The 16,898-nt window shown below is 34.1% G+C and overlaps 2 protein-coding genes and 1 long non-coding RNA gene across 3 annotated transcripts; 1 reads left to right on the top strand and 2 right to left on the bottom strand.

Moving 5' to 3' along the window:
* Positions 1–9: 9 nt before the first annotated feature.
* On the bottom strand, positions 10–2,760 carry LOC105340417 (uncharacterized). Its single transcript, XR_010715090.1, has 3 exons — positions 2,484–2,760; positions 824–936; positions 10–252 (listed from the first exon to the last, which is right to left on the bottom strand). It is a non-coding gene; the product is annotated as an uncharacterized lncRNA (long non-coding RNA).
* Positions 2,761–2,936: 176 nt separating this feature from the next.
* LOC105340418 (ribonuclease H2 subunit C) lies at positions 2,937–5,602 on the top strand. Its single transcript, XM_011446449.4, has 4 exons — positions 2,937–3,150; positions 4,268–4,339; positions 5,001–5,164; positions 5,519–5,602. The coding sequence occupies exons 1-4, from the start codon at positions 3,003–3,005 to the stop codon at positions 5,576–5,578; spliced, it is 444 nt and encodes a 147-aa protein (XP_011444751.3). The 5' UTR covers positions 2,937–3,002; the 3' UTR covers positions 5,579–5,602.
* A 2,784-nt stretch (positions 5,603–8,386) lies between these two features.
* LOC109620253 (protein FAM89A) lies at positions 8,387–9,397 on the bottom strand. Its single transcript, XM_034468067.2, has 2 exons — positions 8,965–9,397; positions 8,387–8,753 (listed from the first exon to the last, which is right to left on the bottom strand). Exons 1-2 carry the CDS (start codon positions 9,244–9,246, stop codon positions 8,457–8,459), a joined length of 579 nt encoding a protein of 192 aa, XP_034323958.2. The 5' UTR covers positions 9,247–9,397; the 3' UTR covers positions 8,387–8,456.
* Positions 9,398–16,898: the final 7,501 nt, after the last annotated feature.

The raw sequence follows: 16,898 nt of genomic DNA, 5'->3' as shown, positions 1-16,898 counted from the left end.
GAAAACCACTTTAAATGAAGTTACCATTTATTTCATTTCACATGGGATTTTATCTGGAAACATCTTCCAGTATATGCATATATACAATTAAAACACTCAAACATTAAATTATACATGTACATAAAACACACGCCAGTTTATGAATTATCATGCACATAATTTTATCATCTGTTTAGAGTCTGTATCTCAGAATAAGCAGACATCCATTGTGTATATTTCAAAGAAGAATATGATGAACTACAATTCCTCACTCTGAAAAGAGACAAAAATATGGAAATTCAAATAGTTTTAAATATGATAACTTGATAAAATAGTAAGACTGTATAGAGTCTTGGTAGCTTACTGTTCGTGGATTTCTTCTGTACCAAATACATGTATTCAAAAATTCATATCAATTCCAATGACTGATATAAGCATTTGTAAATACAAATAGATATTCCTCCTATAATTGCATCCCTTTGAACCATATTTTTTTTTTAATGAATAAGAATATTGTCCCCCCCCCCCCCCCCCCCCCCCGAAAAAAAAATGAATTTGATTCCACAATAATCATCCTTCATGTGCAAGATTTTTGAATTTGTTTTGGAGATATATTTGCAATTATCGTTTAAACTACCAGTATATAAATTTGATGGTACCTGTATATTAAATAATTTTTTATTATTAAATGCAATTTCGTTCTTGTCCAAAAGTATTTTTAAAATACCCTACATTTTATTTGAAATTTGAAAGCCCTTCACATAAGATTGCTCTATGAGAAGTTTGTTAAAATTTTGCCTTGTGGTTCTAGAATTTAAATCTATTTTAAGAACAAGAAATGTACCTTATTTTGTTGTGTTTTGTCCATTACTTCACCTCCAAACACTGTCCTAAAGTGAATTTTCTTCACCTCTCCACCACTTGAATTAGAGTACATAACTTTTCTGTATCCACTCACTGAAAGATAAAATTAATGTACAAAATTAAATAATCCAAGGATATGCACTAATAGCTGTGACATCTTGCAGGTTTTAGAGGGATTTTAGTCCACTCTACTTGGAGTAGACCACTCATCCTCAAAGGCAGTAATACATATGTATATAGACCCATGGGGCGGAACAATCAATCAATCATTCCCCCCTGATACAATTTAAGGAACTAAAATTATTTTTTTTGGATATAAATTTGAGGGGAAGCTTTCAATAGGGCTGGGTATTTGGGGTGGGGGGGGGGGGATTTTGTATTGCAATATATTGCTATATTTTCAAATGTACTGCGTTATGTATTGCAATATTTTTTTTTAACCAAAATTTGATTTTTTTAAATGTTGATAGACTGATAGATTAATATATATATAAAGATTTATATACATAATTTTTTTGCACTCTAAGCCTATTTAAAATAAAGAATCAAACACTGTTGGTGTTAATTCATAAACTGTTTGAATAAAAAAAAATTTGAAACATAACATGGTTTATCCTCTAGCAAAACTAGACCCAAGTACGGTAGTCAGTTAATTACTAGGTACATTTTGAACAATGCATTTTAGGCAGTCCATTGGTCTGGTGGAAAAAGAAAATAAAACATGCAATAATTAATGAATTTACAATTCCAATTGCAAAAGGACCTACTTCAAATTCTTTACGAAGAAAATCAACAGGTCAACATTCTTTTGCTTTAGAGAGGCTCTTTGAGCAGTCACAATATCAAAACCTCCGACTTTCTTTTCATGTTTGGAACGATTGCATCAGCCATTTTAATTTAAATCAGAATTTTGGAATAACGAAATTCAGAGCCCGATCAATTAACCTGGTTTTCCAGTATTGAAAAAATGTATTGCAATACGATATTTTTTGTCATCGTACTGCAATACACCGGAATACCGGTATTATTGCGCAGCCCTAGCTTTCAAGGTACACCCACTGCCCCTTAAATTTGCCACTGATGATAGAAACATTTATAGCACAACACCTTTAAAAGTTGCACTGCTGGTATTTTGCATATGATTTTCAATTGTTATTTATACACAGACTTTAACAAGTTGTTCGCAACTTAGATGAGGATTTGTCAAAACTTGTGGTTGGTCGTATTTTCTTCAGAGGTAAAAGAAGCGAAACAGACCATAGGTTTCCAACTATGATTTCACACAAGTACCTTTGCCAAACAAATTAACTCAAATGGCAGATAGATCCAGACTAGAGATCCAGGGGACCCAGGTTGGAATCTGGCCCATCATTATTTCCCCACTCAATGGACATTGATGTGGATGACAATAAAATTTTCATATTTATATTCATATTCAAAAGATTACACCTACAGTGGTAATCGATTCATCAGGTAACTTATTAAGTTTGAAGCTGAAATGTGTTTGGTGATCTTCAAGTACTTTCAGTGCTTTGATTTACGGAACATCTCGAATTTCCTCTGATATCTTACCCATTATTTATACTTTGATTTTGTAATAGAATTTAAAGATTCAAGATGAAAATTCTTTCAGTACTTACGTTTATCAATTTCGCTCTCAGGGACACCCTCTCTCCGTAGTTCAGCCTGACCCTTAGCACTCACTGCGTTGTAATATGTCACTCCAAGATAGTGCCACGCACAAAAACCAAGAAATAAAAGCGCTCCGTTCTTGGCAAATACGGGTATTTTAATTCCCTTTCTTTCAAATCGTTGTTTCATTCTACACCTCAAAGAATCAAGATACTACCGTACGACATCATAACATTCATCGAAAAGGTGTTAAATGTGTAAGGTGCATTTAGTTTCATACTTGCTAAAACACCGGTATTATTGTTCATCAGGGACGTACATTAATGTAACCAGAATGAAAGATTTTTTAATTCTTTATGTACTGTAATAATTCGTAACAGATAAAAAGAAACTAACAGAAGAAAGTAAAGAGCTATTGCATGAGAAAAATGTACACTGATTCATTATAGAAAAATCGTTAGACGACGTCTAGAAATGACGCATCGAACGAACCGTCATCAGAAAAACAAACTAAATACCGCGGGAAGATGAATTTGGAGAAAATTACTGTAGAATCTGCAAAGAAAGACTCATCGGTGCATTTCTTTCCATGTGAGATCAAGTACAATGGGGAAGCTGAAGTAGATCGGTATTTCAACACCTCAATAAAGGAGTGTAAAAGAGAAGATGGCGAAGGTATATTAATATAGCTTCTGTACAACCACAGTATAATATACTACATCATGGTGCATGCTTTCAATCAACAATCCACATGATCATCATGATTAACAATGTCAGCATCAAATTTCATTTGAATCAACAAGATAAATGGGTGAATAGTAGCTGCAGCAGGTCTGTAGCTCTGAAAAAAAATTCGGATGGACGACCTGGGAGCTTGCTATGTGAAAATATTTGCACATATTATATGTTTTTTAGTGGTTTTTATGAGACTTTGGTATATAATATTATTGTACATTATCATATCATTATGCCTCCTTCGAAGAAGGGAGGGCATACTGCTTTGCTGCTGTCCGTCTGTTGGTCAGTCGGTTGGTCCGATCCACTAACAGTTTAATTCTGTTCATTTCTTCGCAGAGGTTGCATGTACTGAAATGAAATTGGTATGCAGATTTATTATAATAATATCTAGGTGAAGTTCGATTTTGGGTTTTGATTGAGCAATTTTAATGAAAATGATAACTCTAAAATAGACAATAAATTGAAGGAATCTTATACTATTATTGTTCTGTACTGGCCTCTAGCAGCAATTCTTGCCAAGTAACCTAATTAACATTCCTCCCAAAATGACATAACAATGCCCTACCTGGTGAGAAATGGCACTTGGCGAGAATTGATCTTAATTAGGCCAGTACTGTTACTTGATCAGTTATAATATGGGTTCAAAACATGCATACTTTTCCGCAATATATATCATCTAAGTTGCATCCTCCCAAGACACCCATGGCCAGATCAAGACTTATAAAATAGGTATTATAGTTTATAACTCCATGAGACACCAAAATCAGCCCATTGGTAAGGATCAATATTGCTGAGGACTCGATCTAATTAAAATCAGCTGTTCTAATACATGTAATATGCTGCATAAATAAACGGAAGCATATCAGAACAGCTGATTTTAATCAAATGTTGGTCAAGGGCTGTCAAGCTACATGATATGGAAAAGGGCATGTCCTAATTATAATAATTATCACTTAAATGTTCTGAAAGGGTTGTAATACAGTTGTAATGTACATTATGGACTAGTTATTGAATTGCATTGGCAAAAGAATTAAATTATCTTCTTTATTTTCAGAGATGTTAACAGCAACTTTTCGTGGTAGACCTTTAAATGGAAAGATAGAGAGAGTTCCCAGTGGATATACAGGTTTGTCTGTGTAGAAATAAAGAACAAACTGAATTACTGTAAAATTGCAAATGTTTATAGAATGTGGTTTTCATGAAGCCTTTTAGAAACCTTACAATCTGACATTTTTCGGTAGATGCTCATTAGGAAATTTTATAACTAAATTATTTTTCTAGAAAATAGGTCAAGGGGAGGAAATGGATTCCTTATCTAGCAGTAATCAGTCGGTTATGTAATGGGGAATATGGATACCTTATTTAGTCACACTTGGCCATGTGAAGAGGATTATTGATTACTGTTTTTAAATAAGAAGCATATTTTGCATTGATTCCTACAAAGGGGCCAAGCCCGTTTAAACATAACTTCAATGTAACCATAAATAAAGACTTTTCTTTATATATGGTTACATTGAAATTAATGTCAAAACGGGCTTGGCCCCTGTGGATTCCTAGCGAATAAAATTTCAAGTTTATCATCAGTGGCACTGTAGTAGCTTTGAACTTCTACCTTCAAAGCTGATTTAATTCAAGATTAAACCAAAAAACCATCTTTTAAAATTGCATCTACGCATAAGGATTTAATGATATACAATCTGATTATCAAAAGGATAAACAGAATTTTTCAGATGTTCATTATTCAACTTTTACCTGCCCCTCACACTGAATATAAGGTATGATTGCAGGTATTATCATGAAAGAGCAGAGGCGGCCATTTACTGAGGAAGAAGAGAGGACAGTGACGGTAACACACACATTTGATAAATTCCATTACTGGAATCTGGATAAGAAACCCTCTGCTGATGACAGGTTCTCTCAGATGTTGGACTGGGTCGAACTCTCAAAAACTGTAAGTGTGATGATTTATGGTAGGCTAGTTAAAATGATGTCAGGATATCTGCAAAAGATGAGACAAAGTAAAATTATTTGCATTTACTGAATTTTATCTGTATCTACATGTATATGTATGTGCAGCGCTTGACTAGAATTAAGAGTCCTGTTGGATTCAAATTCCAGTCTGTTCTGTCTTGTTTTCTCCATAACTATTACAAGTTATATACTTGTTTGCATTATATGCTATACACGTTTAAATCATTTGATAACGTATGAATGGAGCTCCGAATGATGGGGCAACACATTTGTTAGCTATTCAGATACTTGTAATAGCACTTATATTAGCTTATGTATACTCTTCATTTTGCAGTTGCACAGCCCCATTGAAGCTACAGTAACCAGTAGTCAAATAAGCAATGTTAGTATTTGACATTAAAAATTCATGAATATAAAATTTGTTGTGTTGATATTTTACACAGATTACTTTTACCTATGATGAGGTCAAGTGAGTTGTGTTTCTAGTTCATTTCACATTCTTGATTTTGTGACCTTAAAATGATTGATTGATTAATTGATTTTATATCTTGGTTCATTGATCAAAGCCATTTCACAATTCAAGTTATATCTTTATATGTAGTGTCAACTCAAGATTTGGGTTTTAAAGTCTAATCTGGAGAGTAAGTCACTATATAATACATGTAAGTTCTGTAGTTAATTTGAATGAATTACTAAAAATCTATTCACAACCATCACTAGAAGTGTCCAAGAGGAATAATACCCTCTATTAGGCTCTCCTTTGAATATTAAAGTGGCATATTAAAGGTGTGACCTTGACCTTAGTAAATGACGTCAGGTCAGGGTCAAGACATGCCCTCAGGTCACAGGCAAACTTTGTATCAAGTATGAGCCTCTGATGTAATGGAACAGACATGAATATTGGAGAGACAAATATGCTGTTTACTACCTCCAAAGAGAAAACTTTTTGAACAAAATAACCGTTCCTCATGTAAGGTAGTGCAAACTGAGCATGAGTAATAAGCGATATTTTGTCCTTTGTTATTAGAAAGTTACATGCTGGTACTTTTATTCAGCAGGCATTCTTTAATTCTAGAAAATAATGAACACTTTCATCACTTTTCCAGTGTTATTTATTAACAATATCACATCAGTAATGTATTCATTAAGGCACTTCGTTCTTTTATGAAACAAGTAAATTCAAAATGATTTTTTTTTTCAACTTCAGTAATTGAAAATCCCCAAGTTCTGTTGTTAATACAACCACACTGTCACAGTTTATGATTTAACACTTTCATTTTGTTTTCCGTGGGAAAATATTAGAATTTTAGTAAAATTTACAACAAATAAAACCAACATGATGAAAAATGTAGAGCAACATGTCCAATATTTCCAATCAGTTCAGATTTCACTTTTGCAAGATGAAACAAAATATTTCAGAAAATAACCTTTAAAGGTTAATGATAATTTTTTTTTTTAAACTAGCCAGGTACAATCAATACATGTATTGAATTTAAGTTAAACGAAACTCAATCTTATAAATGTAGACCTATGGTTGTTATGTCAGATAAAGTGTCTAATGACACAACCTTTAAGTGGAATTTAAACCTGTATCTTTGATACTGAGTGACTAACAACCGTACAAATAAAATGGTGAGATGGTTCTATGATACAACCAAGTCAGACTAAATAACTAATGCCAAAATGGTACTGCCTGTCAATATCAACTATATAGTAAATACACGCAATATACAATCTATAAATATTCTGTTACCCAAGTTGTGTATACATTTATATTTTTATATCGTTGTATAAATTTCAATTGAAATGCATTAGTGCTATAAATAAAAACAGGTGCATAAAGTAAAAGCATTCTATAGGAGAAACATTTCAAAGTTGTGTTCCTCTACACAAATAGATTGACAGATCTCAGAATATAAACTTTCTGACACTAAATGCAATCACAATACTTATGTAACATTGCATAAGATCAGGTAGATGTTTGCCATAAGTAGTACAAGATATACTTTAAATACATTCATGATTTTTTGCTTATTTAAACACAATATATTTTTTTAATCTTAGACCCTAACTAAATGAAAACAAAATTAATATTTTGAGATCAAAGAAGGAACCCTGGTTGTTCTGTCTAATAAAGCACCTTACAGTATTGTAAGGACCTACTTGTAAATACATGTATAAACTAGACATGCTCATCTATGAGTTCTGTGATTCTGTGAATGATCTGTCATGGTTCCTTATACTCCTCTAAATACTAGCTGTACTTTCTAAGCACTAAGTCTGATCCTTGGTCCTTTTTGTATTATGTATAGACAGAAAATGTTATATACTTCACAGTAGATTTAAAATCCCAAAGAATGACAAAAAACAAAATTGCTATGAAGGAAAACAGAGCATAAATATATGTATGATCCTAATGCTATTCAATATTACCAAACTTTGACAATGCCGTCAAAATTTTGAAAGCACAATTGCTGTTAAGATTACACTACACTCAACATTACATAAAAACATCTAAGAAAAACAACACAAATTCAAATCAAATGTATATAAAAAAAAAAATATATTAAATTCTGCTAATTATTCATCAATTATATAATTGTGACTAGCATTTATAAATGTATAAGTAGTGTGTGTACAGTATTAATGTTTCAACAAGTGCATATTACAACGTACAAGATAATTATGTTAACTACCCATATATACACTACAGCCCAATGCCTCGTCACTAATCCAGTGAAATTTGACAATGCCCACAACAATAAAACACTCCTGAGACACTATTGTTCCATCCAACCCTTAAACCCTTATAAATTCTTCAATATCACGCAGACAATAAATGTTTTATGGGCAACTTTTTTCTTTTTATAAATACAAGTTGCCTCGATACCACAGGAGAAGAGGTATGCATTGTACTAAGAAGAAAGTAAACATTATCTAAAATTATTAAAAATATACAATTTACTGAAAATTAAGGTGTCATGTTCTTTCAATGCCTAAAGAAATTAAGGCTCCATGGAAGCCAGTTAGTGTCAAGACAACATAAATCATCAAACATTAATAACGGCCATTTCATAAAAACAAAACATCAATTCAATACCAAAAATGCCAAGATCCCTCAAAGCTACACAATAAGCTATAAAGCTTTTGGTTCTAATACTGTTCTAATTTCTTTCAACTGTATTTCTTTCAAAAGAAAATCTTTTAAAGAACTGGGACTTCATAAAAGCTCCATTTGACATCAACATGGTGTATATAGCAGCATATTGTTCCTAAAACTCTGATTCAGCTCTTTCCTTCAGTTCATTGATCTGTTGGAGAAGGCTAGAGGTGCTACTATGTAGGGAGTTCCCTATGTGGCCATGCTCTAATTTCATTTGCATCTCTTCAGTCCAGTCATCACATTCGTCGATACTACACATTGAACTTGTACGACTGTTCATTCCCCAAGAGTATTCGGAGTTGGTTTCTGAGAAGCCCCCTTGAATTGCCGACTTGTACTCATGAATGGCATCATTCAGGGACCATAACTGTGTCAACAGCGATACATCTAATCTCCGTAACCCCGCCTGCAAAGAGAAACTAAACATGTTCATTTGATGACATCATGAGCCCACATTATCTTATGGAATCAGTATTGTAAAAGAGTGAAAGAGCAAAATAATTTTTATTTTCAAAATAGATGAACCTTTATTTTACAGATGATTTATAGACAAACATTAGTTAGATTACTGCATGTAAATGATTACTTAAATAAACAAGAAAATACTAGTAGCCTACCATTTCCTCCCTTAGTTTTGACAGGGCATGGTTCAATCTCGAATAAGGGGACCGTGGTTTCTCCTCAACTTCTGAGTCATTAGCAGTCCCATTCACTTTCGTATAATCCTGTTTTTCAGATTCATGAACGTCTCCATTTACTACATTTTGTCCATTTACCACATTTTGAACGTTTAGATTTCGTTGAGTAGATTCTTCTTGTTCAGGTTGACTATCCAAATGTGTTATTTCTGTCTCCGAAAAGCATTTCGGTAAAGGCGGTAATCCGTTAACGTCCACCATATTTATTACTAATGTGAACCATAGGTGAGGGACATAACTATTATGCACAACATATAAATGTATAAACAGGCGCCCGACCCTCAGGTGTCAATGAAGTTTGACAGGTTGTGTTTGGCTGTGTCCATTGTGAAGGCATTCACCGGAAGTTTCACCTTTGGCGAGAGTTACGTGCCCTTGACTAATCCAAAAACGCGTAACGTGTTATCAAATTTTATCACAGGGGCTCGTCACGAAGTTTTTTCAACTTTTTATCTCTACCACCAATAAAATACATATTTTTTATTGTATAGAGGTGGTGGATATACATGTAAAAGGTTGAAAAAACTTCGTGACGAGGCCCTGTGATTTGATCCAGAATAAATTGATTGTATCTAATGGAATTTATATGTCTATGGATTGAAGTATTTTATTGTGAAAAATTACATGCTATCAAAATTTAAGCCTTCACCATTTCACCATTATATAATTCACTTAAACGCCGAAAGAACTGGGAGGGGAGGGGGGTCCCCCAGTTCTTCCGGCGTAGGAAAATTCTATGAGGCGCCGTTTTAATATTTTAAAGGTATCAAAAAAAAAAATATTTGATATCAATAACTTGAATAATTAATGTAAGAAAATAATTCTTGCTATCAAAGAATCTATTTTGTGCTATCAGACAATTATTTTTTTTTTATTTCAAATTCTTGATATAAAAAAATGATTTTCTGATATCACAAAATAAATTTAATTTTTGATATCAAGAATTAAAGTTGATTTTTTGATATCAAAAAATTGAATTCTTTATATCAAAATATAATTTTTTGATATCCAAAAATTGAGTTCTTGATATCAGAAAATAATTTTTTTATATCAAAAAATCATTTGTATTTTCTGAAATCAGAAAATCGATTTTTTCGATATAAGAAAATAAGACCTACATAAAATTATTATCAACTTAATGAATGCTCCCCGTGATGCAACTTTTGTAATTTGTAAGAAATTGTGTTTCAAACTTAGATGCCTGTTAAGAATAATAATTTATGCCAAATTTTAAACCTGATTTCATTTTGGCAAGTTTAAATTGTTTACATACATTGTATGTACAATGATTAGCACTGCTTTCTTTGCGATTCACACTGAATATTAAATGGAATTCCTTAAAAAATGATGGCGTCGCATAATATAAAGGAATTATACTGGTGGCCAATGCATCAACACACACACACACACACACTCTCTCTCTCTCTCTCTCTCTCTCTCTCTCTCTCTCTCTCTCTCTCTCTCTCTCTTGTTGTCCTCCAGAAATTTTAATCATCAAGAGGTTTTGGGTTAGTTATCATATAAAACAAAAACCTATTTTTGTCAAATCCCTAGATACATGCATAACCTACACCATATCTGCCATATTTGATTTTTATTTTTTTTTGTCTATTGAAAAAATAGCCTTTAATCTTTGAAATGAGAAGCCGGTTTTAATAAGACACCAAAAATAGTTTTAAATTAAGATAGTAATATTAGAAAGAGAAGTATACAATGTATAGATATTTTTTAATACTGCCATGCATCCTCGCATACTTAGTCCATTTCCTGGCAACATTGTGATCAATAATGAACAATTCCCTATCGGTGACCAAAAAAAAATCCAATCACCGGCGGCGTCTCTGGTCTTATTCATTGTCTCATAATCAAGGCAAAGGTAATAATAAGCAGCTTTATGATTTAGGCTGAAAAAATATTCTCGTATCGCTGAGTTCATTGTGTTGACATGAAGACGGAAAAAAATGAATTCAATTAAGTTGGTATGTATGGACACCTGTCGATATTAATGTAGATAAAAAGACACTATAATCAATATACTTTCACCTGTTTAGAATTTTCAAAGTTTACTATGTTTGACCAAAAATTATGTTATTTTTAATTGTTTGTGAAATGTAAAAATTACGAAAGTAGAAAACCGCGGCAAAATTTGAACTCATGAATTACAGATTCGTCTTTAACGCTCTAGATAATCCATTGCTTTACACTGTTATATTACAATCAAGTAAACGAAAAAAAATATATAAAACTAAACTAACTCGATAGGAAGTACGTCACAATATATAGGGGTGTCCCATTATAAATCCACTGCCATGTTGTAAATTTTGTATTTACACCCACCCAGTAGATTCAAAATTTACAACATGACACCACCTTTATTTTGTCTGTTTACCCAATAAAGGGGAGGGTGTCTTATATTCCATCCCAACGATCATTTAGGAACTGATATATACTAGTACATGTGCATGTATGTGCGTTAAAGGGGATGCATGTATATTAGCAAACAACGCCATTGATGGTATTTTAGTATACATACACCTGTATCCACGTACATTAATTCATTATAATACTCATCTTTGTTTAGATAAACATATAAATGCCTATATTATGTATGTATTTATACCGTCAAGTGTTCGAACGCACTCAGGGAATTAAACGTTTTATCAAACAATGGTGGCACTATGGCATTTGAATGCTCAAACACTGTCCTATACGTTCAGTTGATTGATTTTTCCCATGTGCTGGGATTAATTACGCGGGAAAACTGCAGTTTTACGGCAATGTTTTTCCCTTTGTCCCCATGGAACCTTACAAAAGAAAGCCATAATACCTTAAATGTTTTCTAGATATATATTGATTTTTACCCAGAAAGTTTATCAATATGACTCAAAGACACAGGAAGTGGAGTAACCCGCCATCAAAGAAAGTGCTACGATTGTAATTGAAATGCATGTAAATTTTTAACAAAGGTATGTACCCTGGAACTGTGGAACACTTGATCAGGGGTTTCACCCCCCCCCCCTTTTAGACTCCAAAGAGTCTAATGTAATATGTGCATTATTGTAAACTGATGGGCTGTATTGCCCAAGGTTGTATTTCTGAATAAATAATAGAATACTTTAAATGATCACTGAAAATAATACAGATACTTGAAATGTGATCATGCAGCAAAGCTCGGGAAGAACCATATAACACTATTTCAAAATTTTGTCGATTTATTTCAAATGGTCTGCAATGCCCTTCCTCACATGTACATGTACATGTAATTTGAATTATTATACTTTCATGTTAAATACTGAAATCTGATTGGTTTAGACGCAGTTGATAATCCGTTCTATTACCCTCAGCGTTAGCAACACACTTAGCCGTAGAATTCATGTCATTTCTATATAAAAGTAGTAAAAAATTCTCTAAAATTAAGACATTCAGTATAATAAAATAAATAGTGCCTGTTTGGGAGGATAACAGTTGAAATTGACACCCCTCGAAAACCATTGTCAACCTCCGCTTCGCGTCGGTTGACAAGTTTCCTCGGTGTGTCAATTTCAACTGTTACCCTCCCAAACAGGCACTTTTTATATATTATTCTACGGCGAACCGTACGCGCATAATTTATGCGCATGTAACAATTCGTTGTGTTACCCGTTGCCATGTGTGTTGCAAACGCTGAGGGTAATAGAACGGATTATCAACTGCGTCTAAACCAATCAGATTCCAGTATTTAACATGAAAGTATAATAAGATGATTTGTTAACACTCGTGAATCTAATTTACCGTATTTAGAACGGTGATGGGGGTGGGGGTTAACCAGAGATACAGGTCAAATACCAGTGTATCATTTAATTGATTAAAAGAAGAAGGTCCCCATCCCCTCATTTTTCCTTCCAAAACATGATATTCAGCAACTTTGGGTAAACATTTAGAAATATGCTCTGTACATGCAGTGTTATTGAAAAAAACGAGCTAGCCGAACAATTATTTCTCCATTGGTATGATAAATAATCTATGTGTTTCAACAGTAACCCTCTTTTCGTATTCTAATCAAATAAATCATTTCAATAAAAGAATATTAACATTAATGAACATTAAATTATTATAAACTTAAAAACAAGCATTGGGATGAGGGTTAATTTTCTCGCACTGATCTTCTAAAAGATCAGATTTTTTTTAGATAAATAGAAGTAATGTATCCTTTTTTTTTATATTTTTTTTTTCAAAGTTGACTTGGTCCCAAAATTAACGCACCTTACGAAAAAATTTTTCAAAGTACGTAATTTTTCAAAGTGCGTTGTAACACTACATGCAGTGGAAAAAACGATGAAGCGTAAATGAAGGTGTAGTATCCTTAATGAAAATACGCTTAGACTGATGATCGAAGATAGATCACTAAAATACACAGGAATAAGGTTGTAATAAGGTTGGGAATAAGGTTGTGGAAATCCCGTTTAAACCGTTTTAAACCTTTGCACCGTGTAGGTTTCAATTGAATTCTTAATTTACAATGGAAACATTATTAAACATGGATAATAATTTGGTTATTTTACATGACTTTTATATCTCACCATAATACTTTTTGTGTGTTTGTGTCGTCTATATCAATAAGTTAGCTTATCAAAATTAAATTTAAGAATAACACTGTCTCAGCCAATCAAATTCTATAAAAACTTGAACAACTTGCCTCGGCCAATCGAACTTTCACATACTGAGGCCTAGGCAACCTTGCCCGGCCAATCAAATCATCCAAAAACTTAAGCAACCTTGCTCCGGCCAATTAAACTATCCACAAACTTGAGCAACTCTGCTCCGCCAATCAAACTATCTACAAACTTGGGCAACCTGCCCCAACCAATCAAATTATCTTCAAAACTTGGATTTTTTGGGGTAAAATCCGTGTTCATGAGATATTTACACTTACCTGCCTCCTTAACTATTTGCAATTTCCCTCTAGTTCCCCATACAATGCGTCGATATAATTTTTAGAGTGACTACGGTATTACCTCCAGTTATCCCCCTTAACTATAACTCTTCAGTTTTCTCTCGACGCCATTTTAGACATGCGGTTTTCCTCATACAGTGCAAATAAATTTTGATTTTGGCGTTTTTGGATGTAATTATCGCGTCTGGAAGATGGATAATGAGTTTAAAGATTGTTCTAAATGTTCTGGTAAGATGAACGTACTAGACGATCACGTTTTTTGTTACAAACATCGTCTTTGTAACGAGGCCTTTCCTTGCGACACGTGTAGAACGTGGTCCAAAGAACGGCGGGACAAGATTACGAAAATGATCGGTAAAAGTCTACAGAAGATGATTAAAATGAACAACAAAGTGCTTCAATCCGTCTGTGGAGACGGTACGGCAGTTCAGGACACAAGTCCGTCTGTGGAGGCGGCTGTCCGCGGGACGAGTAACATTGAAGAGTCCCATGTCGGGAATTTCAACAATGATGGATCAGTCTCGGAGGTCGTAAATTTATCAGACATTATTCAAGACCAAGTAAGGCAACATCTTGAATTATTGCTAAAGCGTAAAGACGTTGATATAAATTTTAATGATCAACATACAGTCACTGCAAACGAGATAAGGACGACCGGTAAAAATGAGAGCGCCATTTCCAAAATGGCGACCATAGACAGACCTCATTTTGACAAGTTTAAGGCTTACGATGAACAAATGTCGTCCTTTGAGTCCAGTGCGGCAGACGTTTTGACAGTTAATGCACAAGACAATGACTTTGAGGATATTGATTCTAATGCATCTATGGCAGGTATGTGTACTATTTCAGATGCACCGGTAGAGGTGCCTTTTGGTGCACCTGATTCTTCTGATCCTCTGCAGTGGAACTGTTTTGTATCCAAGATGGCAAAAGTTCTCAATATTGACATTGAAGCTGAGGATCCGTTGGAGAATGAAAGGAAATCGTTTATTTCTTCACGATTGAAGGGAGACAAGAGTGACAAGAAAAAGTCTCTTGTTAAAATGCCTATTGAAGGTACACTTATTGACATGATCAAGACAGTTGAAAAAGAGGCAACCTCTGGGCATTTGAAAAATAGGTCTGTACGTGGTAGAGATGACAAAGCATTTATGGTTAAAAAAGATGACTTTGATGCATTTTGTAATCCTCCCAAATTGGATGACAATATTGAGGAGGGGTTAGTTGCAGGTCAGAAAGGTAATTTTGGGAAATCAAAAGTTTCTCTCTCGCCTTTTCATAAGGAGTTAGACAATGATTTTCGTCGAATTGACAATTCAGCAAGAGCCTTATTCAGAGCCATTTCATATGGTACTATGATAGCGGCATTTTTAGATGAGGCAGAATGCGAGGATGATAAAATTGAAGGACGCAAAGCTCTTATCAACTGTTTCAGAAGTATGGCTGATTTGACAGCAAGAGTTATGGCGAATTCAGTCCTGAGTAGAAGGAAAGTTTTTCTTAAAAACGTAGATTTTATCAGCAAAGCGACAGAGAAAAAATTGCTGAAACTTCCTATTTTTGGCAGCCAGTTGTTTAAAGGACAATACTTTGAATCTCTCCATACATCGGCAGAGAATTTACGAGATGCAAGAGAAACTCAAAACGTTTACAATACGTCAAAGGGGTTTAATAAGAATTACAAGGGTAGAGATAATAGGAACTCTACTGAATTTGGAAGGAAGAGAAAAGCAGATGTATCTGAGACTCAAAAATCTGCAAAGATCAGCAAATTAAATGACGCAAGTTTTACTTTGACTGATCAGGGAAAAGATACTTTTCGTACTGGACAAGAAAGCAGAAGGTATCCTTTTTCCAGGAAAACTTTTGGGGGTCCAAAAGGGTTTCCACCTCCAAGGAAGTAAAGTATCCACTCAGCTACAGTCAGTCTGTAAATATGTTTCCCCAGGTAGGGGCACGCTTGTTAGCATTCCACAGGAAGTGGACTTGTATCACTCAGGATCAATGGGTGTTAGAAACCCTAAGGGAAGGGTTAAAATTGGAGTTCTTAATTCAACCCGGACTAAAGATCAGGGAAACAAGTGTACCAAGGTATGGTATTCACGAGTCAGTTATTTTAACAGAAATAAACACATTATTAGGAAAAGATGTTATAGAACATGTACCTGCCAGTCAAGAAAACGCAGGATTTTACAGCACCATTTTTGTGGTGCCAAAGAAGCAAGGAGGGCTTCGGACAATCTTAAATTTGAAACCTCTAAATCAATTAGTTGTGCCTCGACATTTCAAAATGGAGACGCTGTGTTCAATTATGAAAGCATTAAAAAAGGGGGACTTTGCTATCTCCCTGGATCTGACAGATGCCTATTTTCACATTCCAATTCACATAGATTTCCAGAAATATCTACGATTCCGATTTCTAGGCCAGAGTTACCAGTTTCGAGCGATGCCTTTTGGACTTCGTTCAGCTCCAAGGGTTTTCACAAAAATATTGGCAGTTCTTGCAGCACATTTAGGGAACTAGAGGGAAATTGCAAATAGTTAAGGAGGCAGGTAAGTGGAAATATTGAAATGAACTGCGATTATAACAATCATATTGACCAATCAAATTGTGTTACCACAGACAGAAGACATTCGGCTTTTATGATGCTTCTATCCAGGGTAATTTTATTCCACTCTCACAAAATGAAAAGCGGAGATGGCCGTATGTTTTGAAATTGGTCAAATGAGCTTGATTCGTGAAGAAAACCAGTACAAAACCCCGTTGGCACTCTTTAGAAGAGACCTTTGATATTTGTAGACTATGGAGATAACAAGGTACTCAAAAACTTCGTCAATAGTCGTGAAAACCTATACATGTATTAATTGGAACTGGTGCTTTGTCACAAAATCCAGCGGAAGGATCTTTATACTTGTAGAT

Source organism: Magallana gigas, chromosome 6, assembly GCF_963853765.1.
Source record: "Magallana gigas chromosome 6, xbMagGiga1.1, whole genome shotgun sequence".
NCBI lineage: Eukaryota > Metazoa > Mollusca > Bivalvia > Ostreida > Ostreidae > Magallana > Magallana gigas.
This window is presented reverse-complemented; position numbering and strand designations above follow the sequence as displayed.